This window comes from Phyllopteryx taeniolatus, chromosome 4 (genome assembly GCF_024500385.1).
Source record: "Phyllopteryx taeniolatus isolate TA_2022b chromosome 4, UOR_Ptae_1.2, whole genome shotgun sequence".
Lineage (NCBI taxonomy): Eukaryota > Metazoa > Chordata > Actinopteri > Syngnathiformes > Syngnathidae > Phyllopteryx > Phyllopteryx taeniolatus.
The window spans coordinates 12443680-12470671 of record NC_084505.1 but is presented as its reverse complement, the minus strand read 5'-3'; the positions used below and the strand labels follow the sequence as shown (position 1 = coordinate 12470671).

Here is a 26992-nt window from a genome sequence, read left to right as displayed (position 1 = left end):
AGCCCCCTGTTGACCCAAAATACTGTACTCTATTTAGTTTGAACATAAATGAAGAGTTAACGCAGGGTTTTTGTTTCAACCAGTGGTTGGGAGGTAACAAAGTACAAATACGTGGTTAAAAGGTGGGGTGTGCAGCTTCAAAAGCAACAACAATTCTTGTCACACATGTTAAAACTGTAGGATCTGACAGTAGAATATTATTAAAATGATCTTTTGGAAAATCATCTGTCTCTGGGAGGGGTGTGAAAAGGGTTGGTGGTGTGTGTGTGTGTGTGTGTGGGGGGGGGGGGGGGTTGTAGTGTTGTTCTGCGTTGGCCACGGGCATCCACCTTTAGCACAATGAATTGGAATAAAAGAAGGAAAATATTTTGTGTGCAGAAGTTTTTTTTGTTTCTTTTTCATTGGGCCAAGTTATCAAAATGGGTATTTAATTGCCAGCAAAAAATAAAAAATTTAAAAATTACTTTTGTACTTCAATTATATCTGTTCTCCTGCTTAGGTATAGAGTGTGAGTATTTTTGCCACCTCTGGTTTCAACCCAAGATTAAATGTTTTACTTTCACTGATGAGATACCAGAAATGTGTTTGTTCTAATGTCATTATTAACGACAACAATGTGATTCCTAAACCCTGTGCATCATCAGAGATCATCATCAGGTGTGCTGTGTGGAATTGTCCAATTTCACAGTAGAGAATTTTAAATGCATCTTTGTTCATCTATCTATGCCAGCGACATCTCGTGACAGGCAGAAAAAAAATACTGTAAACACTCTTGCATTAAATGGGAGAAGGTACAATTAACCTGTGTGTCCACCTGTTGCCATTCATAGTACAACAGAAGAAGTCATGGCTTCCTGCGTGTGTATCAGCTTTGTGTCCAACGAAACAGGCCCAGATTTCTTACTAAGTAAAATTGGGAGTAAACTGCAACAAGATCATGTGGTTTTGCATTACTACGTAATCCCGCTGACTATGTCAAAGTGACAAAGTAACATGCAGCAGGATGGGAACATAAATTAATGATTGTTAATAAAAGTATTGGTGCTCCCAAACTGTATACAGCAGTAAAGGAATTACAGATACCATCAACACGATAAAGTGTGTGTGTGTGTGTGTGTGTGGTGGTGGGGCACACACACACACACACACACACACACACACACACACACACACACAAGGAAAAGTCACACGTGTGCTCTAAACGCCTCTTGGGCTTTCCCGTGAGAAAACAGTCGGAACGGCAAGCATGTTTCCCCCTTGTCACATTCCCACTGAGTGCCACAGCAATGAAGTGTATTTCGAGAAATACCTAAAGACCACTGCACTCCCCTCGACACACGCACGCACATACACCTCTACCTATGACAGAGTACGGATACCTGATCAAGCTCCTTAAGTACTGTAACGAAGCATTTGTAATTTGTTACTTCCAAGTACTGCAGTAGTCAAAGGACATGGAGAACTCTCCATAAAGAGCTTTTCACTCTGCAAAGATACACATTTTTTTTTGTATTGCCAAAACTTGTATGAGATCCCAACACAGCCTCTTTTTTTGCAACCCTTCTTGGAGTTCTAACAGTGAAAATGGAAATCGTCCTTCCAAAACTGTAATGTTTTTGTTGCGTGTTGAATTCATTATGGGCTAAATGTTTGAAGACAAATAAAATGGTCATCAAGCACTTAGATCAAACAGGAAAACCATATCTATGCTTTTAAATTCAAAATGGTTTTACAACTGCAATAATCCACAAATAACAAATTCATTCTAAAACTACTGGCGACCATTCCAGAGTGTACTCTGCCTGTTGCGCAAAGTCAGCTGGGACAGGAGCCAGCTCACCAGCGACTCTAATGAGGACAATCAGTATAGGAAATGAATGGGTGGATATAAAAGTAAAACCAAAATAAGTTTTAACTATCTAGCATACACGTAGATCAACAGCATTACTTACTATTATTCCCTTCAGACAAGACACCAGGCAGGATTCATAGGGCTCGATAGTAACTGCCCCATAGATCAATGAGAAAATTGGCACATGGCAGTCACACCCTCCCGGTTGTTTGGACGCTATACTGATTGTGCAATAGTGGCTCAGATTAGGAGATGAGTATAGACATTCCTTTCATAATGAAATCGCTGCTCTGTCCAGCCAACTGTTTCCATTTTCTATGCCGCTTATTCAGGGTTGAGGGTCAGTCAGAACCCATCCCAGCTAACTTCGGGCAAAAATCGGAATACACCTTAGATGGTCGGCAGTCAATCTCAGGGCACATACAGAGAGACGACCATTCACACTCACACTGCCTTTGAGTTGGACCTGAGCCCATGCTGCCTACCCTGAAGTCAGCGTCAGAGTCAAGTCAGTGACTCCACTGCTCTGTATCAAGTATAAACATTTTAAAAAGAAAACAACACATCCCAAAAACATGCATTAATTGGAGACTCTAAATTGCCCGTAGGTGTGAATGTGAGTACGGATGGTTGTTTGTTTCTATGTGCCCTGCAATTGGCTGGCAGCCAGTTCAGGGTGTACCCCGCCTCCTGCCCGATGACAGCTGGGATAGGCTCCAGCACGCCCGCGACCCTACTGAGGAGAAGCGGCTCAGAAAATGGATGGATGGATGGATGGAGAATACTGTGAAGAATTCAGCCAAAATTTTGCAGGCCATAAATGTTTTAAACAGAGTGTCAAACACACACACACACACACACACACACACAAACACACACTAATCATCGACTAAACTCAAACACCTGCACAGGTTTCCCCAGGTGTCATTAAATTGCTTCAGTTTGGTTGAATTCTCTCACTTGGGTTCAATATGGGGAACACTGCAGACTTGACAACTGGCCAGAAGACCATCATTGATACCCTAGGATGGGTAAGCCACAAAAGTTCATAGCTAAGGAGGCTGGCTGTTCACAGTGTGCTGTGCCCCTACCATATCAATGGAAAGTCTAGTGGAAGGACAAAATGTGGCAGGAGAAGATGCACCAGCAAAAGAGATGACCGTGGGCTTCAGCGGTTTATCAAACAAAGAAGATTCAAGAATCTAGCAGAGATCCAGAAAGAGTGGAATGAGGCAGGAGTCACAGCTTCAAAAACCACCACATTCAGACACATCCGGGAGATGGGCTACAACTGTCGGGTTCCTCGGGTCAAGCCGCTTCTGAGCCTGAGCCAACGTAGGAAGCGTCTCAACTATTGCCGAGTGGTCCAAGGTCCTCTTTTCCGATGAAAATCGGAATCAAGGTCCAACAGTTTGGAGGAAGACTGGTGAAGAACAGAACTCAAGCAGCTTGAGGTCCAGTGTGAAATATCCACAGTCAGTCATGATTTGGGGTGCAATGTCCAGTGCAGGTGTTGGTAAACTCTGCTTTCTTAAATCCAAGAAAGCAGAGTTTAACAGTGTACCAGAATGTTTTAGAGGACTTCATGATTCCTTCTGCTGAGGATCTGTATGGAGATGCAGATTTCATCTTCCAGCAGGACCTGGCACCTGCCCATACCACCAGAAGCACCAAAATCTGTTTTGATGCCCATGCCATCACGGTGCTTGACTGGCCAGCCGAATCGCCGGATCTAAACCATCCATCCATCTTCTACCGCTTATCCGAGGTCGGGTCGCGGGGGCAGTAGCTTTAGCAGGGACGCCCAGACTTTCCTTTCCCCAGCCACTTCATCCATCTCTTCCGGGGGGATCCCGAGGCGTTCCCAGGCCAGCCGAGAGACGTAGTCTCTCCAGCGTGTCCTGCGTCGTCCCCGGGGTCTCCTCCCGGTGGGACGTGCCCGGAACACCTCACCGGGGAGGCGTCCGGGAGGCATCCGAATCAGATGCCCCAGCCACCTCATCTGGCTCCTCTCGATGTAAAGGAGCAACGGCTCTACTCTGAGATCCTCCCGGATAACCGAGCTTCTCACCCTATCTCTAAGGGAGAGCCCGGACACCCTGCGGAGGAAACTCATTTCGGCCGCTTGTATCCGGTATCTCGTTCTTTCGGTCACGACCCACAGCTCGTGACCATAGGTGAGGGTAGGAACGTAGATCGACCGGTAAATCGAGAGCTTCGCCTTTTGGCTTAGGTCCTTCTTTACCACAACGGATCGATACAAAGTCTGCATCACTGCAGACGCTGCACCGATCCGCCTGTCGATCTCCCGTTCCATTCTTCCCTCACTCGTGAACAAGACCCCAAGATACTTGAACTCCTCCACTTGGGGCAGGATCTCATCCCCGACCTGGAGAGGGCACGCCACCCTTTTCCGACTGAGGACCATGGTCTCAGATTTGGAGGTGCTGATTCTCAGGATCTAAACCCTATTGAGAATCTATGGGGTATTATCAAGAGGAAAATGGGGGGCACCAGACCCAAAAACAAAGAACTGACAGCAAGCATCAAGGAAATCTGGGCTTCCATATCTCCCGGGCAATGCCACGGCGCATCGAGGCAGTAATTCAAGCAAAGGGATTCCCAAGCAAGTATTGAAGATTAGCATATCGTTTTGAAAGTACCATATTTTGATTGATTTAATGTGACCCCAAATATTTTTTTTTTTCCAACAAAAACTGAGAAGTAAATGAGTTCTTTACGGTATTCTAATTTTTTGAATTCCTGATTTCATGGGTTTTATGATCTGGAAGCCCAAATTATGTAAAAATAAACACATAAATACTTAAAATAATTTAAATTGTGGGCCCTGATTCTATGATCTATGAAAGTTTAACTTTCTGAATGCAATTATGGAAATAAATAAACTTTTCCATATTAATTTTTTTGGAAAGGGTCTATACAAACTGTATTTAGCCAGAAAGATGCCGGGGAAAGAGCTTGTCGGTCGCTTTAGGGTCCCTAAAGGAGTGAAAATGATCTCTGGACTTTCCGAGAGACCACTTTCTTCCACACTGTGATTTCATCAACAAAATCATCTTCAAGCATGACAATGCACCATGTCAAAGAAACTCAAGCACAAACTCTCCAAAAAGTCACACTTTAATTGATGTAATAATTTTGAAGCTGCTATCAAATAAGAGGTTACTGTGACTTATGTTTTTGATTGAAATAGCTTTTGATTTCAGTAAATATGACCTCCTTATGCTGCAAATTCAAAATGACTAGTTTCAGTTCTTTAAAACCTATAAAATGCCTTGAATCTGTTGTGGGTGATAATTTGGAACAGTTCATTTAAATTGTTATTCTTAAAAATAATAATAATAAAAATATATGATTATCTTTGGAAGGTTTGTTAAAAACACAATATTCTTACATTTTTTTTCTTTTAAATTGTTTGTTTTCATTTTATTATTTATTTTATTATATTTCATTATATACAGAATTGTATATGTGTACACACAGTGATATAATTTCCCTCAGAGGGATAAACATTTGAAATAAATAAATAAATGATGCAGAGTGATAGACTTTGATCACTGATGCTGAGATGTGGAGGCGGAGAGAGGGAGTGTCATCCTGCCTGAGGAAGCCACTGACGTGTGCTTTGACCTCATTTGCGCCTTCACCGTAGTATAGCAAGCATTTCAAGAGCAGATTCTCTGACCCACTCCCATGTTCCACCTGGCCCATCTCAAGCAGCCCGATGAGGGGAAAACGCTCTGTCTGTATACACACACACACACACACACACACATTCCACAGTCTCTGATTTCAACCTTCATGGCTCCAACTTCCTCAATGCTCACACACACACACCACACTCCCCTTTCCTGATTAAAAAAGAAAAAGAAACAATTCCCAGAGGGGGCATCTGAGTTTTAGTGGTCCACATGTAGCTTGAGTACCCGGCTCAAGGGCACCTTTATTGTAGTTGTAGTAACTTAATACACTTATGCGGAAGATGGACATAAATGGATACCAAAATAGTAAGAAACTCAACAAAAATAGCAGACTTGCATTCAAAACAGTTCAGGGATATTCCTTTTACATATTAGTAAAAGTGTTACACATATTTTTCCACTACGTGGCAATACTTTTGTGTTCTGTTCACTAATTTGTCACAGACAACTTTTCTCAGTGTTCGACATTTACTTTCATTGATTTTTCGTCTTCACCTTCTGACTTTGTCGCTTGGATAATCAACACAATCACTACTAAGCTAATTATTAATGACCGAACCACTAATGTGCAACACAAAACCTTGTGTCCTCTGTAGGGAGTTTCTAACGTGTCACAGAAGAATTTCAACAATAGATCACGATTCTTTTCTTTTTGTAGTTATTGTCGGCCCAATACGAAGATTCATGTTGAAACATCAGAAAGGCAGATGTCATCAGACCATGTGCTTGTGTGCTTTGGCCTTGCAGGTTAGCATAGCGTGAGGAAAAGAACAGACTGGGAAACAAAGGAATGTGTTAAAAGGCCTTCAGTGTCTGACCTCTACAAGCGCTCTTCACCCAAACACACCCAACTCTTATCTGTTGCCCTGCTTGGTGCAGGTTTATTTGGCCAGAGGCCTCTGGGGTCAGTGTCAATTATTGTGTCTGTGTGTGTGTGTGTTATCAGGACTAATGTCTGCAGAGAGATGGAGTGTAAACACAGAGTAAAGCTATGTTTTCTCTCGACTTGGCTCTTTTTCATAGATTCTCCATTAGGGTTCATTGTGATCATCAACCAAGTGCTTTATCATGACGGAGGGTAGAGGGGACTTAGACAGAGCAAGGTCTTACTCAAACAAGTGGCATTGCTTTGTTACTCTAAAATATATAGTGTCACTGGCAGATTTATGTACTGAATAGATGAGACCAAGTCAATTTTATGTTATACGTTTGTAGTGCAGCTACAGATACCGACATGTCTCACAGGGAAACGTGACATTCCACTGACAAAACCATAGCAGGAGCAGGTACGAGTTCTAGTACTTGGTTAACCAGGGTTGCAGGTCTGCCAGGCTGATCCCGCATGCGTGACATAAGCCTCTCATCGCCCCAACGCTGTAACATTTGAGGATACATGTCACAAAAATGAAAACAAATAAACACAGAAACATTATCTTCCAGTCTCTGTGCCTTAGCCGTTTGCTTCAGTATTACTGTACCCCAGCCTCGTTTTTTTTTTCTTTTTCTTGCTGCCCATCAGTCTCCTCTATGAAAATTCGTCTTCTCACCATAGCAAACAGCCCCATGTCGAGAAGTAAACATACCAGACCCTCTTTCTCCTCCATTGTTATTTGTTAGTGTGTCTTATTCTTGCCACACCCTTGCTTTTCTTTCCATGAGTTTATTGTGCAAATAGTTGTTAATTATGGGACCAATAAACGTTTAGGCTGGGAAAAACACACGTGCTCCAAGTGGACACCAAATTACGTTCTTTGATTGACTTCAATCAGTTGAGAAAGGGTGCGGCTATCAGGTGCTCTTAAAACATTTTGCATTATTTGCGGCAGAATGTTTGACTTTAATAGTATTCCCACCATTGAACATAGTGTGGCCAAGCAAATAGGCATGCCATTCGACTGCAACTAAAGAGTGGACCTGGATGTTTAGAACGATAGACAGGTCTCTGATACTGGTGCTAGCTAAGACAAGTGAGCTCAGCCAAAAACATGGAGCCTCTACAAACATTCTGTAGCGATTAGACTTTACACCGATCTGATCGGCCTGATCGGTATTGGCCGATATTTAGCATTTTATGCTGATCGGCTTTAATGTCATAATTTGCCGATCCGATCGGCTCCACAAAAGACATTTACTCCGCGTCGCTATCGTGCACAGTATATTTGAATCCAAAAGCTAGTTTATTTCTAGCCTTTAGCCTTTTGACATAGTACTGTAAATATCTGACAGCCAATTAAGGTATTAAAAAAAATAAAAAAATATGTCGGCGGTGTGGGACAGACAACACGTAATGACTACAAGACACGTTTGCTCTTTCACGATTGCACTATGTCAGACTACTCCAATAAAATCTTGTATTCCGATTCCACCACATCCCGTTTTTTACGATCATTGGGCTTTGTTTTGTCAACTTAAATGTGACTGGATACACTACCGTGGGGACGACAACAAGAGTGGATCGCGGCGACTGTATTATAAGAACGTTCTCAGGAGAGAACGTTCGTTTAAGGTTTGCTTGAGGTATGTTCACGTACATTTAACACGATACGGCTCGCAAGCAGACAACAAAACGTTATGTGGCCTAAGGTTGTGTGTAAACATGCTGCCGTTCTGTCGAATCATGCTCTAAAGCAGGTGTGTCAAACTCATTTTTGTCGCGGAATACATTGTAGTCACGGTTTCCCTCAGAGGGCCGTTGACTGTGAAACCATATAAATGTTTAGTCACTTAATTATTTCTACAAATTGATGGATACCTAGTTTTGAAATCAGAAGTCAAGGATAATAGTTTGTTCAACTATTGTTCAAGTTACCATAAACAGAACATGCTTGCAATGTCTCAACACTACTATTTATTATTATTTTATGAGAATTTGAGCAATAATCATGGAAGTTGACGCAGATGATTTGCTTTCGCAGGCCACATAAAATGACTTGGCGGGTCAGATTTGGCCCTGGGGCCTTGAGTTTGACACCTGTGCTCGAAAATTTCGGTGTGGGTGAAGTACAACCCGAATTCCAATGACGTTAGGACGTTGTCCATCCATCCATTTTCTGAGCCGCTTCTCCTCACTAGGGTCGCGGGCGTGCTGGAGCCTATCCCAGCTGTCATCGGGCAGGAGGCGGGGTACACCCTGAACTGGTTCCCAGCCAATCGCAGGGCACATTCAAACAAACAACCATTCGCACTCACAGTCACAGTCACACCTACGGGCGATTTAGAGTCTCCAATTAATGCATGTTTTTGGGATGTGGGAGGAAACCGGAGTGCCCGGAGAAAACCCACGCAGGAACGGGGAGAACATGCAAACTCCACACAGGCGGGGCCGGGGATTGAACCCGGGTCCTCAGAACTGTGAGGCTGACGCTCTAACCTGTCGGTCACCGTGCCGCCAAAATGCATCATACTCGATCAAATATGTGAACGGGGTGAGTGACTGCGAATCAAAGGACGCAACATTTGTTCCAAACTATTGGTTGTAAACATCTTTTGATTTTCTTTATTCTAAAGTCATCGTTTTACTATTTTGATGAGACCAAACAATGAATCAATTACCTGAAAAAATAAGGGTAAGATAAACTATGGTGATGCTAATCTTTAGTTGCAGGCATATTACAAAGGCATGATGGTACAGTATGTGTAGAAAACACATACAGTTAGGTCCAGAAGTATTTGGACAATCTTGATGCATTTGCCCTTTTGTGCACATTATAATTCATTTTCATGCGCTCAAATGTACAGTATTCGGACAAAGTGACACCATTGTAGATAAGCACCATTTTTAACACTTGGATGACAATCCATTGCAGTTGATGACTGCCTGAACATCACCATATTGTGAGTTACCTCCCCGGTGATGCTAAACCGGGCCTTCACGCACCCATAATCACATATTGTTTTATTTACCTAACTGTAAATGCTTAGTTGCTGTGGGTGTTCAGCAAACGTGACTATCTTGCAGTAAACTAATAGCACTATCGGGTCCAAACAGTTGTGCCCTTTCATCGAATACAATGCTGTACTGTAGTTTGGCGATGCTGCCTCCCTCCAAGTTGCAGAGTGCAGATTTAAAGAAAGACAGGAACACTGAAGGAGATTTGTGGTGAAAGGTCTGTTTGGCTCCAGGCAGAAAATCTTCACGCTCCGTGAGGTAAAATAAACTTTTGTGATGTTTACGCATCAGAGCTGTGCTCTCTTGGAGAGAATATTGTTTTATAGGAGTCTTGCAGAATGCTAAACAAGCACAGGCTGTGTCCATGTTTAGAGCAGATGTGTCCTTTTGGTTGCATCAGAAATGGAGGCCACACCCATTGTAAGTTCAATGTTCTGATAGTACACTCATTGCCTCACATCTTTCAAAATTAATAAGTTCAAGTGTACAGGTCAGACCTTTGATTCCTTCAATATTAACAACAGCTGTAATCATCATGTCATCTTTTAAGAAAATGGTTGTACTCCAATAAGCTAAATATGAAGGAATGACTTTGGAGGGTCACCCTTGAAAAAGAGTAATTTCTGTCTGTTTGCCATTAAGAAAACCACCATAGATAGTCAGGCAGCAGGAGTGAGTCGTTTAATGCAAAGACTGCAAAAAGGTGACAGGCTTCTGTCCAAAAGTAAACCAATTTGCATGCACATTTGCACAAAACTGGTCTCATCACTGCAAATTTGCAAGAAACGGATACTCCAGAAAGATATCATTATTCACATAAACCATGTAAAGGTTCGGGAGTATGTGGTACCGAACCCCCTGATACGGGCTGTTCGGTCCCTGTACGACCGGTGTCAGAGTTTGGTCTGCATTGCCGGCAGTAAGTCGGACTCGTTTCCGGTGAGGGTTGGACTCCGCCAAGGCTGCCCTTTGTCACCGATTCTGTTCATAACTTTTATGGTCAGAATTTCTAGACGCAGCCGAGGCATAGAGGAGGTGGCCTCAGTATTGCATCTCTGCTTTTTGCAGATGATGTGGTTCTGTTGGCTTTATCAAGCGGTGATCTCCAACTGGGGAAAGAAAAGTCTGGGCTTCCCTGCTGAGACTAATGCCCCCGCGACCCGACCTCGGTTAAGCGGAGCAAAATGGATGGATGGATGGATCATGAAATTGCATTGCACTGTTTCCAGTCGGTTCGTACAAAGACATTTTCAGTCTTAGTGCTAACATAAGCATATCATTACCTAGGCTGACAGATAGATAGATGTTCCTAAGGGGCGGGGCAATATATGGCCTTTATCCCCTCCTCAAGCACTAACTTGCATTGACCGCCACAGAAACAACAGATCCATCCATCAATCCATTGTCCGTACCGCTTATCCTCGCTAGGGTCGCTGGCGTGCTGGCCATTAACCTAACCTGCATGGTTTTGGGATGTGTGAGGAAACCGGAGTATCCAGAGAAAACCCACGCATATGCATGCATACTCCACACAGGAAGGCCGGATTTGAACCCGTGTCCTCAGAACTGCGAGCCAGACGTGCAAATCAGTCGATCACCGTGCCATGCAGAAACAATCGAAATACATAATTTTTTTTCTTGGAAAATATCCTTTTTGTTAACATGTGCTGCACATAAACAGAATCCTTAATAAACTAACATTTCTAATGTTCAACACTTAAACATACAATGAATGAGTCATCATACCGCATGGCTCGGCTGGTGCATATGGTATGTAAGAGTAACATCACACCAACTCTTTCACACTCCTTTTCTCAGGTAAAGCAAAATATTTGCAATTTTCCAAGTCACTGCTTTTGCAACATATAAATGGGCGATGTTCAGAGCAATTGACTCCACGGTTCCTTTCCACCAGGCTTCTTTCTTGACCTTTGGAAAACAATGTGAAAATGGTTCCCCTCATTTTGTCTGTTTCTTAGAGTGAATAAACTCGCTAGTTTTTTTTTTTTTTTTTATGGTCACGAGAGTGGTCCGAAGTCACTAAATATTGTGACCAAATCGCTAAGTTGGCACTGACTGTGCTTTGTATACTAGCTCCTCACTGTTCCCCGCATCCATGTTGTTTGTGCAAGCAGCGAACTTTCTTTGAACTACACTTGTGCTAAGAAAATATTGATTACAAGAAAATTGTCCTGACAAATAAACTCAAATGAATCAATCAATTAATCGGCCAGTCTTACAAATTATCAATAATAACATTCTAGTAAAAAGCAACAAGTATTTTAGGGTCATTGAAGACTCTAAATTGGCCACAGGTTTGAATGTGAGTGTGAATGGCTGTCTGTTTGTGCAGCCTTGTGTATACCACTTCTTAGGCTAATTCAGCTCAGATAGACTTCAGCTTCTCTGACCTCTGAATACGATTTGGCCACAAAAAAATGGATGGAAGGATGTACGTGTGTTTAAAATATGATCCTGCGATGAATTTTGTCAAACAGTAACATACTAGCTTCTGTCTATGACGTTCCTCCGAGCAGTCAGTTGAAATGGAAGAAGTCTATTCCTTCTTTCATCTGTAACGAGTTGAGGTTTTCCTCTAGAACGCCACCTGTCATGTCCTAAACATATCAAAAACATTGCGTAAGAGTGGAAAAACAGAGTGCATGAGAGAAAGACAGTAAAAAATTTCCACACAAATTTACACAGACAACAAAAATCTTTGGAATTCTAAAAATCAGGTTCAACCTTGGCCTGTGAGTGCAGTTCAAAGACATCCTATTGTTGCTTTGAGCAATGTGGCATTTGGCTGACAAATGTGAGATTGAGTCCAGGTGTTTCTCAGGGAAAATTACACTGACCCCACATCTAATTTCCATAATTGAGCAATTAGTTTGGTGTGCTGATGGGGTCAGTGTAGATTTGATGTCTGAATCTGTGCGATAAGGACACAATTTGTCATTGCTGAAGACATTTAAAACAAAAATTTGAAGACATGGTTTCAAGATTTGACAAAGTAGATTTTGCCACAACTGTTGATGTTTATACAAGCAGCATTTGATCAAAGATCAGGCTGCTGTCTCTACCCATTTCCTGCAGGCCTCCTGTGTGTTATGTCCTGTGCCGGGCACACGCCCTCGCTCATTATGTCGTTAACTCAGATTGCAGATCTGAGGGTCAGAAACAGCAAACATGAAAACACTTTCAGCTCACCAGTTTGACACAGATGATAAAAGGAGGCGACACATCTTTGTAGTGCAGGACAGGGATTTTTGGCTTTGGTCGTTCCTAAAAGGAGGGCATCAAAAGAAAGAAAGATTGTTAGTTGCCACAGACGGACAGATAGTAAGTGTTGAGTTAACCTCACCTTGGAGTCCTCATATGTGTAAAAGCCCTTATTAATCTTGTTCTTGTCCACATCACAGAAAGCTTTGACCTTAAAAAAAAAAGACATCACAGCCATTAATACAGTATTGGTGGTGTCCATGAATTCATCTACAACCCCCAATAGTTCGTAACTATTCTTATAATACGGCACAAAATGATTGCATACTTTCTTCTGATTAGTGGCGTTAAGGCATCGGTACAGCTTGCGGCCCTGTTTCCCAGCATTCCATATGGTGAAGCTCTCCCATTGGCAAATGACTCTCTCCTGAAGGAATCCAACTCGCAGGTTCCAAATGGTTTCCCTGACAAGGGAGGAGGCAAAAAGAGGGACAGTGTCAATCTAAGAATCTACATCTGTGTCCTTTAAATCTGGCTCATCAACACACACACATAGTTCACATAACAAACACAATCACGTTCATAAATTCACACGTCTTCATGTGTTAGACAATCATCTCAAACGTCTTTGGCACCACCTTAATTTTTTTAGAAAGCACTTCTCACCTCACAAACATGGTCTATAATTACTTTATGTGTGCGAGACTGTGGTAGATGATGGTTTCATTTGTCAAAGGAAGTAGTGGACGGGGAGGGGGTGTCAAGGAGTTGGGGTGGGGTGGAAAGTAGGCAAGGCGAGCTTGAAATAGGCTTCCAGAAATAAGACGGATAATAGATGATGACAGGAGGAGGATGACTGCTGAAGCACTGTATACATATACTGATATCGAGAGCAGCACGGGAAGAAAAGGACAAAAGTGAAAAAAAGAGATGCAGAGAAGTTTGACATTCCTGAATACATCCTGGGAAAGTGATAGATTGCATGTGTGTGTTGAGCTGAGGGAATCTGGGATGCCAGTCGGCAGCTGTGAGTAGGTGGAGGATCAACACCGTGTCCAAGTGCATGTGCTTGAGCACGAGTAGCTCAGTGGAGGAGGGGTGCACGGTGAAACTGACTCTTTCACGGAGTGTGTGGTGGCCTTCTCGTGATAACGGTACACCACCAAGCAGTGGTCAACTCTGGTCACAAGACCTCCTTGACGAAGACTCTGGTAAAAGAAGATCAAGTCCTCGGGGACTCCCTGGAGACAGAGACAGGTGAAAGTCAAGTACAAAATAACAACCAGTTAATTCCTGGTGCTACAGATCTTGTCATTAAAACAGTACAGAAGACGGCACAAAGATAACACAACAACAACAACAAATCATGACTCGTGGTACAGAAAAGACGATTTAAGGTGATGGGACTGTCCCACTTTGGATTCTAGGGTGGGGGGAAGGTGTCCATAGTGAGTCATGCAGCAACAAATATTTTCTTTTGTTTTCCTGTATTAACCAGCAGGCTACTTTCTGGTTTGTGGAGAATGATTTTGTGTATTCAGGGTTTGAAGGAAACCAATGTAACTGACAAAAGAACCCAACGCAGGCAATTCAAACAGTACCTGTGACACTCGTGTTTGCCGACAATCTGGAGTGAAGAAGAAGGGGTGCATTACCTTGCTCTCCTCGCTGAACCATCCAACAGTTGAGAACCAGTCTCTTGAGCAGAACCATGTCGGCATGATGACTGTTGGTCCATGTGATGTATAGACCTATAAGTAACATCAAACACAGAGACATAGAGTATACGATTTTCATTCAGAGGTTTTCATACTACATACTGGACAGGACATAAAAGGAAATGTCAGTTTTTCAGAGATCTAACTTTAGAAATGAGTGGGAACTGAACCTACTCCACCTGCTGACAGTCTGGAGAATAAAACACTACATGAGTGACTAAAGTCAACTAATTGAAGATCATTCAGGAGGAAGGAATTCTGTACTTGTTTGGATCTACGCCTCCCTCTATAGCGGATATCTTCAGATGGCAGACTGCGGTCCGGGTCTGGACTGAGTCAAGGTCACAGACTGTGTACGCACCTATATTCAGTATTACGTTAGACCTTGTTTTGATCACGTGATCATAATGAGCCAATCAAACAGTTTGTTTATCGGAAGTGATTTGCCGGATTGATGACACAGTTGACGTTCTCGGAAAGATGACTCACAAAACATTTTAAAAATGAATGGAAGAATCAGTACATTTTTATTCTTCCGGGAGCAAGTGCAAAATTGTTGTCCCATATGTTATGAGACCGTGGCTTTTATAAAAAGCGTGAAGGTTCAGCGGCACAGATCCTTCGACCATACGTTCACTTAAGTCAGAGGCAGAACACGCAACATAAGCAAACCGAGAGTCCAGTACAGTAGAGCTACATGACTGATAGCCCAACAAAGAGCAAAGCGTGGATTTGCAACAACAATACCCAGCAGGCAGACTAGTGTCTCTCCAACAACTAGTTGCAATTTTTACGTTTTTGTCCGTAGTGGAACTTGAACCTATATTCGTCGACTCCAAAGTCCAAGTCCTAACAGACAAAGCTACTGCCACCCCAAATGGTGTGAAAAGGAAAAGGTAATGTGCCATTTTCATTTTTTTTTGACAGGTCAGCTACACAAAACGAAATACTTTGATGGTCAGAACTTTGCCCTGGGAAAATCTTTGCAACTGGACCCCTCCGAATTGTAAATGAAAATCCATTCTCTACTGTATAGTTATGGTGCGTAGTTTACATTCAAGTGACCGCTAAAACGTTCACCATCAACTGACTGTGGTGAAGTTTGCTTGATAGTGGACACAGAATACTAAACAGATAATGGTTTAAAATAAGCAGATCAAATTAGAGTGCAGTGCTGTGCTCAACCAGAAAGGTAATTTCAGCAACACAAGCAATACTACAACATGAGACATAACAAGGATGGGTTACCAAAATTTTAGGGCTAAAGCAGGTAATATAGGGTGCATTTATTACATAAGTTTGTTAAATGTAAGTCACGGTTAAAGCAATAAACATATAAACAAAACAAGCGATAAATTGAGCAGGAGGTGCCTTCAAAAAGTCCAATCAGTAATGTCATTTGATTTTCAACTTTGCTAAAAGTGTGCTCCCAAGCAAAATGCAGAGAGGTGTGCGCTTCCTGTCATGCACAAGGAAAACAGACTAATGCCTTTGTTTTGGCCTCTTCTTGTCTTTGGCTGCATCTTCTACACACACCAGGACCCCATTATGAGTTTCATATTTATATCTTCGCAGGCCCCCACCTCAGTGCTCTACAACCTCTCCTTATTCTTCTTTCCATCTTTCCATTTTGTGGGTGTCCTGTAACAGTTGTCGTCTTTAGCGTGTGGGTGTCATTTCAGGTTAATCTCGTCTTTCCTCAGTTGCCTCACCATATTTCAAGTGATGTGTGAATGTGTGCACTTAACCTTTATGTGCACACAATTGCACAGCTCAAATGATCACAGATGAAAAACATTGCATAAACCTCACAGAGTCAGCAGGACGGAATCTGCTAAATATGAGCATGTGTGTGTTTATGTGCATCCACCTACGTACATGTGGCTCCTCTGTTGCAATATTTCAACAATTTGCAGATGTACGCTAAGGCCAAATGCATGAATCGAATCAATAAGAATGTGGGAAAGCATGAGAAAGTCCGTGGATGTGACTAGTAAGCAGGGTTGGGAAGGTTATTGATAACCATACCTAATGTCCTGCAGATGAGCACTCAAGAGTCCTGCTCTGGATCAAGTCAACCAAGCACCACCCTGAGTAAATCTCTGGTTTACGTCTACCAAGGCTCTGCTTCTGGACCCAGCAAGTGTGGGTAACGATACAGAATGTAGAGAAAGAGAAGTGCATGGAAATAAGCTGTTTTAAAGCAACAGAATGGAGGAATGATAACATTCTCATGAAATGTACCATCGTATAAATTTCCTTGAATGCCTGGCAAGGCATTATGTAGACCGCGTGTGTGTGCGTGTATGTGTGTGTGTGAGACCAAGAGACACCCGTCGCCTTGGTGACGGGGTGTTTTGTTCAGACAGCAACAATAGTTCCAATACTACATTCCACTACTACATAAATTGAAATACAGTATACTCAATGTTTATCCCAGCTAAATGTATTTGTCAGTTGTTAGGTTTTCTGCTTTGTAAATATTTGATAACTATACAGAGCTACAGTCCATACAAATTTTCTGAATGGTGGGAGTTGTAAAAACCCACATATATAGTGTATACCCAGAAACTATTTAAAAAAAAAAAAAAAACATAGCGGGTAGGGCTGCACGATTATGGGCAAACTAACAATTAGAGTTATTTTGCTCAATATTGTAATCACGATTATTATTTCTCTTGTAGGGAAAAATCTTTATTTTTATTGCACTACTTTTCAGCAAAAAATATGGAACAGTTTTCAGTGCAAAATGAAGCTTTAAATAACAATAAAGGAGAGATAATAATAAAAAATTTAAAAAACTCGACTTTATCAAGGGCTAATTGAATAAATATGCTATTACAAAGTACAATGACAAATTGCAACTTAACGGAAGCAAATACAGTTAATGCATAAAACACAATAACATTAGGCTGGAAGCACCGACTTTTCATTTGAAAATCCCCATCAATATAGTGAATTGTAAAGGACGGGTATACGTCTCTGTTGGGCCGTGGGTCCGTCGTGCACGGTCAGAAACGGCAAAGAACTCGACGGTTGTGATTTCCCTCTCGATTTACTTACCGGCGTTTTATTACTGCGGTCAGGCCAGCCGAAAAGTTGAAGTCGAGGCAGCCGCTACAGCGATTATTAAAGTGGCACTAAGCAGGTCCCAAGAATCACATGTAAATTTGACGCGCCACAGAGAAGAGTAATGTTACCAAGCCTGCCAAATTTGAACGAATTAAAAAATAAATAAAAATCGCCAAGTATATAAAATCAGGTTTTAAAACTTGAATAATAAGGACCACCTCTCAGCTCTCAGACGCTGACGGCGTGTCGAATGGATGCGACAAAAGGAATCAAACATACTGAGGGGGTGATAGCTTATATGATGTAAAATCACGTTAGGAGGCTCAACTATAAAACTGAATGGTTATTGTGGACTATAATCATAAATTAAGCACACAAGTCAATTTACCCTCATTGTCGGTGACATAATGTCACAGCCGAACACGGCACCTGATGACAGCGGGGCGGTAGGAGGAAGCCCAGGTAGTTCGACAGTCGGCACTGCCCCATTCATTAGTATCAAGTTACCCACGAAGCCATGTTGTCTCTGGTGGAAGTTTACAAAACTAAACTCGTAAAATGCGCACTGCAGTCGGGTGGTGTTGTTGATGTTCAGCTCACCATGTGCCTGTGTCTTTAAAAAGTCAATCCATCGCTTTTTTTATTACCTCGTTTTTAGGGAGCTTAAAAATCGTCACTGAGCGGTTCTGTAAATTGAGGCATCCAGCAAAGATGCATTTTCGGGTTGTAGCCATCGTTAGCTTGATAATTGCAAGCAGGAGTGGTAAATGGGCCTTGTTATGGAAGCAAAGCACAGCTAACTCACAACTGAGCAGCATAACCAAACGAAATTACGCCAATTTGTACTTATATAGTGGGGGAGGGAACTCGTGCTTGAAAATATACGCCCCGCCCACAAACAAAAGCCAACCCTTTGAACCACTAAAACTATTAATGACCCATATTATCTTGGAACACCTATTTATTTTTGGATGATGCTGGATGACATCCAAACCTAAGAAGCGGTTTTCTTACTGAAATACCTCACTTGTAATCAGTGAAGGGATAGGTTGGCTTCTACAGTTTTGGTGTAATTGGCTCGTCAAAGAGAAATACACCCCATCTGGATTAAACTTTAATATTTTGGCACTCTGAATGTGAGGGTCACGTGCTATTGCCGCACTATAAGCATACCCAGATGTCCGCTGCAGATGGAAGACAATCTGTCTGTTCACTAAACTCACAGTGCAGTTTTGTTTGCAAAACTAACAATTCCACCACCAACACTTTCCAACTTTGACAGTTGGCAGCGTGACCCACTTCCTCCGGTGGGACTGTGAGTAACAGAAAGGTCACCAGTGATCCTGTAGCTTACGTCCAGTCCACCGACACATTTGCTTGGAAACGACAAGGGGCAGGTATGTATCCTGTTTTAGACAGACCTGCTCGCAGCCTGCCACACGACCCCTTAGAAAGGCAAACACAAACATACTGTAGCGAGCTCAGTGTTTACTTGTGTAAGGAGTTGATCTTGAGTGATTGTGTTGATCCAGCGGGTGTAGCGTTCCGTGGATCCCTCTGGAAGCCTCCGAACTCTACAGCCTATCAACTATAATGAAAACACACATTTATGAGAAGGTCAACATGATTTATTTTCAAATAACCTTTGAAAAAATTACTGAAACAGAATTACATTCATTGGTACATTGAACACAAACCAGGACCTCCGCATGTTGGTGTAGTGATGTAATGAAAAAAAGGACAATACTTACTCTAAAAAGATTTAAATACAGTGACGATGATTTTGCACCCTATTTTTTTTAACATTAAGAAATATTGTTTACAGTGCAACCAGTTCAGGGTGTACCCCGCCTCCTGCCCGATGATAGCTGGGATAGGCTCCAGCACGCCCGCGACCCTAGTGAGAAGAAGCGGCTCAGAAAATTGATGGATGGATGGATGTTTACAGTGATAAAAGTATTTAAGCTACAGTATGTACCTTCTGTTACCCCCAACACTGGAATTCTGCATTACCACAAGAGACAATGTGCCTTAAAATCTGGCTGAACATCTAGGCTCAATACTTCCTGCGATGTCTTCGAGCCTCCTTGTTACAGAGCAATAAACTCTCCGTCGACAAAACAATTTACTTGTTTTGGCGATTTTGTGATATGTAACGTACCAGTAACTTGTCTTGATAGCTACTTCTCGGGATGTGCAAAGTTTTTTGAAGTCCCTGCCTTGTTTGCAAAATGGGTACCAAAGCCTTTGACTCCGTTGCCTGCTCTCCATCAATCTAATCCTCGTATTTTTACTCGTGTTAGTGACGTAGTAGCAATTCAGATTACAGTCGTTGAACACATCTACGTGCGCCACAAACTTAGCACACGGCTTTACCTTGGAATTCAGTAAATAAATATTTAGCAGTCCAAGTCGTTTTGAAAATACGGCATTCGGCTGAGGCTCTTGTCAAAATAAAAACGGAAATATGTTTTGCATTTCGATTCAGAGGTGTCAAGGGGAAAAAATGACAGGCGTAACAGAAAGGGACAGGCTGTTTGTGCAGGGCAGCAGGCCTGCTGTCTCTGTGCAGTCTGCCTCACTTCCCTCACACACATGACCCCCAACCCCTGACCCAGAGGGCCACAGAAAGCATCAACACAGGATACTCACACTGTTCTGCATGCCAACACAGTCGCTCACATTGTGCTAATATATTATATCAAGGATTGGATTTGATTCACTTATAGCACACGAGTCTGCAAAACACATTAAAGCAGAATGCAAACAAATGATGGCGCCGTATGGCTAGGGGAGCGGTGTTAAGGACAGATGACACAAAGTGACAAGACAGTGGAAAAAAAAGGGATGGGGCGAGGAAAAGGGAAAGACGTTAGAGACAAAACACTTGTAGAAAAACTTACAGAGCTTGAGTGGAGTACAGACGCCTCAAACTGCAGCCGAACTCTTTGGGGTAACATGATGTCATCCTGCAGCACACACAGTAAGAGTAATTCACAATACTTGTCAAATTTGAGTCAGGATGCAAATGTACATAGACTTCTGTTTATGACTATGGAGGCTTTTTTAAGGCTGCCCCCCCAGAGAATGATTATTATAAATCATATTGAACTTAAGGACAACAACCCAACATGAAGGAATCTGGGCAGACCTCATCTGGAACTGATTTTCTCTGAATGTATGTAATCATGCATATGGGAGAAAAGATCATACTTGTGACAACATTTAACATGTGCCAGACAAAGTCTACAAGAAATACTTCTACTTCATCTACTTCCGGACTTTGCAGAAGGACTTGAACTGTGTCGAGCAGACATGTACAAGCAAGCTAATCGAGAAAGGTCTTCTATGAGAATCAGGCACTCTCTTTTTGATGGACACTCTCCTCTGGAAGTAAGAAAAGGCTTTACGTGCAGTTAAAAAGCAAAACTAAGGAGCGATGAGGTCAACTTAATTTGATTAGTGACAGAAGGCTCCAGATGGCCTTTCCATTACAAGTTTTTCAAGTCGGATCTCAGAAGACAACTGACATTTTAATAGAGCTAACGCAAGTCTGCACACACACTTACCGCATCCTGAAAGCACAAGTATTTTCCACAGCTCTGTGCTACTGCCTTATTCTTTGCATATCCCACTGAAAGAAAAATCAATCAGTCAAGGTTTTTTTTAGATTTACATGTCTTCTTTTTCATTTAACCTGCATGTGCGACACTGATTAGAACAAATGGTATAACAGTAAATGTAAAGAATTTATATGCATTTTTCTAATAGACAATGTCCATTACTCAAAAATGCATGCCTGTGCAGTACAAAATGCAGCCTTCAATTATAATTTTTTTATCAGCCACATCTACAGTACATCTTAGGGAACCATCTATGCATAATTTGCTAATTGCTGCCATCCTTAAGGAAGCTGGGACTCCAAATTGTATTTGCATGTGTGCAAATGCTCAACAGCTTCCAAATTAGATGGTGTGTTGCTACATCAATGTGGAAGTTTATACAAGCTGTGTACAAAAGCTGTGGGGGGGGGGGACAAAAATTGCTTAAATAGAAAAACAAATTTTATTATGCCACACATCTTTGTGCAAAACAATTGTATCTACGATGATGACTTATCACTCTTCACAACACAACAGACCTCCTCTTGGTTGGTCCGAGTTGTGGCCACTGATCACCACCGAGATCCCCCTTCCCTCGAACTTCTCCCTCCAAGCGTCCACTACTTTTCTGGAATCATCCTAAAGGCCAAACAAAGAGATACAGAGATAGCTAGATAGATAACTAGATAGATACTGTACAGATAGATAGAAAGATGCACTGTAATCCAGTGAGGAAAATTTTATTTATTTTTATTTTTTTTAAAAAGAAGACGGATGCATGCTGGGATTCTATAAATATTTCAAGACAAAGCACATATGTGCAAATGTAAACAAATCAAACATACAGTGCTGGCGTCATCAAAAACGGATAGTTCCATAATTCCAGTGAAGTCTTGGGCAAATATTGCTTGCAGACACTCATCTAGCCAACAGGAGGCGTTGTACACGGGCATGATGATACTCTGAGACACAAAAGATATTCTCTCATTTATGCATCAATAAGTTGCGATAGAATCCATTCAATTGTCTAATTACGGTCTACTACTTATTTTTGTCAACATTTTTCATTTAAAAAAAAATAGATTTATTGACTTCTTACATCAACTCCATAAGAAAAGCCACAAATTGTGAAGGAGGTTGGTATGTAAAATCTTACATTCTTAATTTGGGAATGTATATTCTAAAATGTGGTCTGGCAATGTGACAAAATACTTCCCAAAATGTTCTGAATGAGCTGAATATTTTCAAGTTGGAATCGTTTCAATTCAGAAGGAGAAGATAAATGTGTAAAACACCTCTGAATTTGGGAATTCAATTGTGAAAATTTGGGAATTTTTGGATCGTAGAGCTTCATATGTCTTGAATGAGCTGTGCAATTTCAAGTAGTAATGGTTTGATTCAGTCAAGAAATATAAAGGGAGGTAAATAATGAATGTAAAGTATCTCTTAATTTGGGAATTTTATCGGGAAAATGTTGAAATTTGGGGAGTGAAGATTCCAACATATCCTGAATGAGCTGAATATTTTGAAGTTTGAATTGTTTGAACTGGTCAAGAATTGTAGAAGGAGGAAGCAAATATGTAAAATAGCTCTTAATTTGGGAACGTTATGGCAAAAATTTGGGAATTTCATAAATAGTTCCCAAAAAGTCCTGAATGAGTTGAATATTTTGAATTTGAAATGGTTTAAATTAGTTACAAAATGTGGAAGGAGTTAAATATTTAAAATATCTTAATAGGTGAATTTTATTGGAAAACGTGGAATTTTGGGAACGTGGGAATTATTGTATATGAATATGGAACATAGTTCCCAACAGGACCGGGCTGCATGCTGGGGCAAGAGGGAGCACGACTCCCTCAAACAAATGCTGTGCCCTCTCAAATCAAATCTGTATCTGCTTCGTGTTGTGTGCTGGTTGTCTGAAGTGAGACTGTTCGTAGAAATGGCCACAAAGTCATTTATTCTTTCAGGAAACATGTTCCTTTTGATAACTTAAGCGCATTAAACATGTATTAATTTTGTATCCATGGTGAGTGGGAAACGTCACAGTGGCTGGAGGAGCGAAGATTGTGTGTGTACCATAGTGTTGCACTTAGTAGTAGTATTTTTAAGTAAAAAATAGCACGGTACCAGTTAAAACACTTACACTTAAAAAAAAACAAAAAAAAAACATACACAACAGCGCTCATCGGGTGTCTTAAAGGATAATACACAAAAAGCCGACAATCAGCCAATGACTCCCGAAAAGTTCGAAAATACCTTTCAGTGTGGCGTGAGGGATGAGGGTTCTGTGTGTGTGCGCGACAGTGTGGGAGCTAGTGATGGGCACGGCAGTTCTTTTGACTGTACTGAATCATTCGAATCATCCATCAATCCATTTTCCGAGCCGCTTCTCCTCACTAGGGTCGCGGGCGTGCTGGAGCCTATCCCAGCTGTCATCGGGCAGGAGGCGGGGTACACCCTGAACTGGTTGCCAGCCAATCGCAGGGCACATACAAACAAACAACCATTCGCACTCACAGTCATGCCGACGGGCAATTTAGAGTCTCCAATTAATGCATGTTTTTGGGATGTGGGAGGAAACCGGAGTGCCCGGAGAAAACCCACGCAGGCACGGGGAGAACATGCAAACTCCACACAGGCGGGGCCGGGGATTGAACCCGGGTCCTCAGAACTGTGAGGCTGACGCTCTAACCAGTCGGCCACCGTGCCGCCATTCGAATCAGTTCATTAAAAAAAAAAAATTGTTCACCGAATTGTTCAGTTCTTTTTCACAAAATCATTCAAGTGCTTCCTCATTCAGCTAATGATTCAATTAACCTACCATGTTTTTGGGATGTGGGATGTGGGAGGAAACCGGAGTGCCCGGAGAAAACCCACAGAGGCACGGGGAGAACATGCAAACTCCACACAGGCGGGGCCGGGGATTGAACCCCAGTCCTCAGAACTGTGAGGCAGACGCTCTAACCAGTCGTCCACCGTGCCGCACAGTGTAACATTAGACACATTAATTAAGTACCTTCTGCAGGACAGTAAATAAAATCTCAACAATACATTCATAACACTTCCGATTGCGACTGAATTTATCAAACTATTATCATAAAAGGAAAAGGCATTAATGAAAATTGCAAAACTTCAATCGAGTTAAAATACAATGAAGTTCATCATTTAACTGATCTCTGCACTCTGAAATAAAATGTTTGCTAACAGCTGGAAAATTTTATTAAACATCCATCCATCCATCTTCCATCTGAGGTATAGCATATCCCATCTGATTTTTGGTGAGAGGCTGTGCGCAGACACATTTTTTCCACATTGATCACACTGACCTCTATCAGATTGCTTCTTTAAACTCGATGGGACATCTTATTGCAGGCCAGGAACAACAGCTCCAGGGGACAAAGGACTAAAGCCAATCTTAGGAAATATACTGTCATGCTTCAGTGCATGATAAGTGTAATCATGAGAACTTTTGGCTCAGTTGGACTACAGCTTAGCCTTCGAAACGCAACAAGAAATCCAGACAAACCATTAGAATTTGGCCCTCGACAAGAGAACCAAACTAATTTGGACTAATGGAGATGGACAGAAGAAGGCAAATATGGAATAAGAGCTACTGTACTGTTGCATTCATCCATCCATCCATCCATTTTCTGAGCCATTTCTCCTCACTAGGGTCGCGGGCGTGCTGGAGCCTATCCCAGCTGTCATCGGGCAGGAGGCGGGGTTCACCCTGAACTGGTTGCCAGCCAATCGCAGGGCACATAGAAACAAACAACCATTCGCACTCACAGTCATGCCTACGGGCAATTTAGAGTCTCCAATTAATGCATGTTTTTGGGATGTGGGAGGAAACCGGAGTGCCCGGAGAAAACCCACGCAGGCACGGGGAGAACATGCAAACTCCACACAGGCGGGGCCGGGGATTGAACCCGGGTCCTCAGAACTGTGAAGCTGACGCTCTAACCAGTCGGCCACCAATTCATATCTTAGTCTCATGAACTCCGTTTTAGGTTCTGAATCTAGTTATGATTGTGGCACTTATACTGCTCACTGATCTATGAGGCGTGTATAGTAACTTTATAAAATTTCACAATATTCAACGTCAACTCTTGCAAGTGTTCTCACAGTCATTCCTTGCTGTTTGTTCACTTCACTCTTTGCATAAAACCAACATTGATATTGATATAGTACTGCTGCATGCAATTTAACTCGGACTATCTGAAGGTCGAGACTGCTCACTCACGTGGGCATGCGGAGAGACTTCCCTCCCCTCTTACATACTCACTCTAGTCAAGCACATTACTTTATTAATTCCTTAATAAATTATAACTTGATACCTATTTTTTTTCCAACATGGATACATTCGATTTTATAGGCCCGAAACAGACTTACACACATTCATCCACACGTTAAAAAAATAAAATAAAAAACAAAGGTTGACAAAAGGGGCACCTTGGGCATCTAGCCCCCACCCCATCTCTGCACGCCCCTGTTCAGCAGTCACACTATGCAAAAGCTGTTTCTGATCTGAAGTACAAATTCTTTTTATAGTTAATAACAACTAACCCTGGTTGTTAAAACACAGGTTGACATCATTTATGGCACAGTATAAGTTTAGACAGAGCAACAGTCATAACGAACGTTCACACCCACCACGTCCACTGCACACTGCCGCTGCTCCTGTCTTTTAGGTGCAGTAAGGCTTTTTTCTGCTCCATTTTGTACGATGCGAAGTCGCTTCGACGGCTTCATGTTCACCTCGAACTCCTCGTCTGGACAGTCCATGCTTTATCTCGACGAGTAAACGGGCTACTACGAACAGGTTAGAAGCGTCACTGGCTTAAACTTTAAAACTATCATTCACCGAACTATTTTATGTTTATTATTATTTATGTTTATTTTGAATAGTTACAGCCAATGTGGCATTTTTTACAAGAGCAGCGCGTTCACATGTTCACTGTAAGCAAACTGCAATGATTTCCGTAAACAATCAACCTCATTCTCTGATTGGCTAATCGTAGACAAAGGGCGACACCGGATTCGTTATTACTATTGTCAATCATAGCGTTTGGTAAACGTCACAGTAATTACCCAAGTGTACGTCAAGAAATAAATATAATGAAATAAAAATATATTTTTTTTAATGTAGCACTTTTCACCAAGAAGACTTTACATAGTGCGTCACATATAGTCTTATCCTTATCATGATACTGTAATAAAAAAAAACAAAAAAAAAACGTTTAAATATGACTCAAGCAAATACGCTATTAAGATAGCAGAATAATAACATTTTACGTTTTACACTTTGAAAAACGCAACTTAAACAAATAAAAATAAATAAAATCATCCAAAATCATCTAGTCTTTATGGAATGCCGGTCTGAACAAATGGTGTTTTTAACTGCTTTTTAAAAAATGGCCACTGAATATGTAGCTGAAAATGAAGTGCATTCTACAATTAGGGGACTCGATTACATGATTTCAAGTGATTGACATTAGGTAAAAGGTAGGAAGCAGACTAGAGTGACCTAACAAGACAATGTAATATCAGTGACACCAACTCCACCAAGTATGTAGCGGCCTGACCATTGAGGGCTCTGTAAATGACCAAAAAAGGGTTTATCTGGACTGATTGGGTCTTTCAAATTCCAGTGTATTATATCACAATGTGAAAGCTTTATTCATCATTTAACTGGTCTCTGCACTCTGAAATAAAATGTTTGCCAACAGCTGCAAAATGAAATTAAACATCCAGCCATCCATCCATCTTCTATCTGAGCGATAGCATATCCCATCTGATTTTCGGTGAGAGGTGGGGTACATCCAGGACTGGTTGCCAGATAATCCCAGGGCCTATGTAAACTAAGAATCATCCACACTCACTTTCACTCCAATAGGCAATTTAGAGTCTTT

General features: G+C 41.8%; 1 protein-coding gene across 5 annotated transcripts; it reads right to left on the bottom strand.

Annotated features, from left to right (window-relative positions):
* Window positions 1-395: 395 nt before the first annotated feature.
* On the bottom strand, window positions 396-26043 carry b3gntl1 (UDP-GlcNAc:betaGal beta-1,3-N-acetylglucosaminyltransferase-like 1). Of its 5 annotated transcripts, none has more exons than XM_061769563.1 (13): window positions 25734-26043; window positions 21923-22039; window positions 21617-21716; window positions 21045-21109; window positions 20379-20444; window positions 18968-19063; window positions 14341-14436; window positions 13802-13926; window positions 13014-13149; window positions 12828-12896; window positions 12674-12748; window positions 11970-12081; window positions 396-5617 (listed from the first exon to the last, which is right to left on the bottom strand). In XM_061769563.1, exons 1-12 carry the CDS (start codon window positions 25863-25865, stop codon window positions 12001-12003), a joined length of 1158 nt encoding a protein of 385 aa, XP_061625547.1. In that variant the 5' UTR covers window positions 25866-26043; the 3' UTR covers window positions 396-5617; window positions 11970-12000. The 5 variants fall into 5 exon arrangements, with proteins under 5 accessions (XP_061625547.1, XP_061625546.1, XP_061625545.1 ...); XM_061769562.1 differs by lacking the exon at window positions 396-5617 and adding an exon at window positions 5750-11392; XM_061769561.1 differs by lacking the exon at window positions 396-5617 and having other exon boundaries at window positions 5750-12081.
* Between the last annotated feature and the right edge of the window lie 949 nt (window positions 26044-26992).

Excerpts from the sequence above, each read along its gene's own strand:
- b3gntl1 (XM_061769563.1), bottom strand. The coding sequence starts at position 25,865 with ATGGACTGTCCAGACGAGGAGTTCGAGGTGAACATGAAGCCGTCGAAG. Across the intron at positions 21,110-21,616 it reads CTCGGACCAACCAAGAGGAG|TGGGATATGCAAAGAATAAG; the intron begins GTCTGTTGTGTT and ends TTTTTCTTTCAG. Across the intron at positions 19,064-20,378 it reads CTGTACTCCACTCAAGCTCT|TTGATAGGCTGTAGAGTTCG; the intron begins GTAAGTTTTTCT and ends TTTTCATTATAG.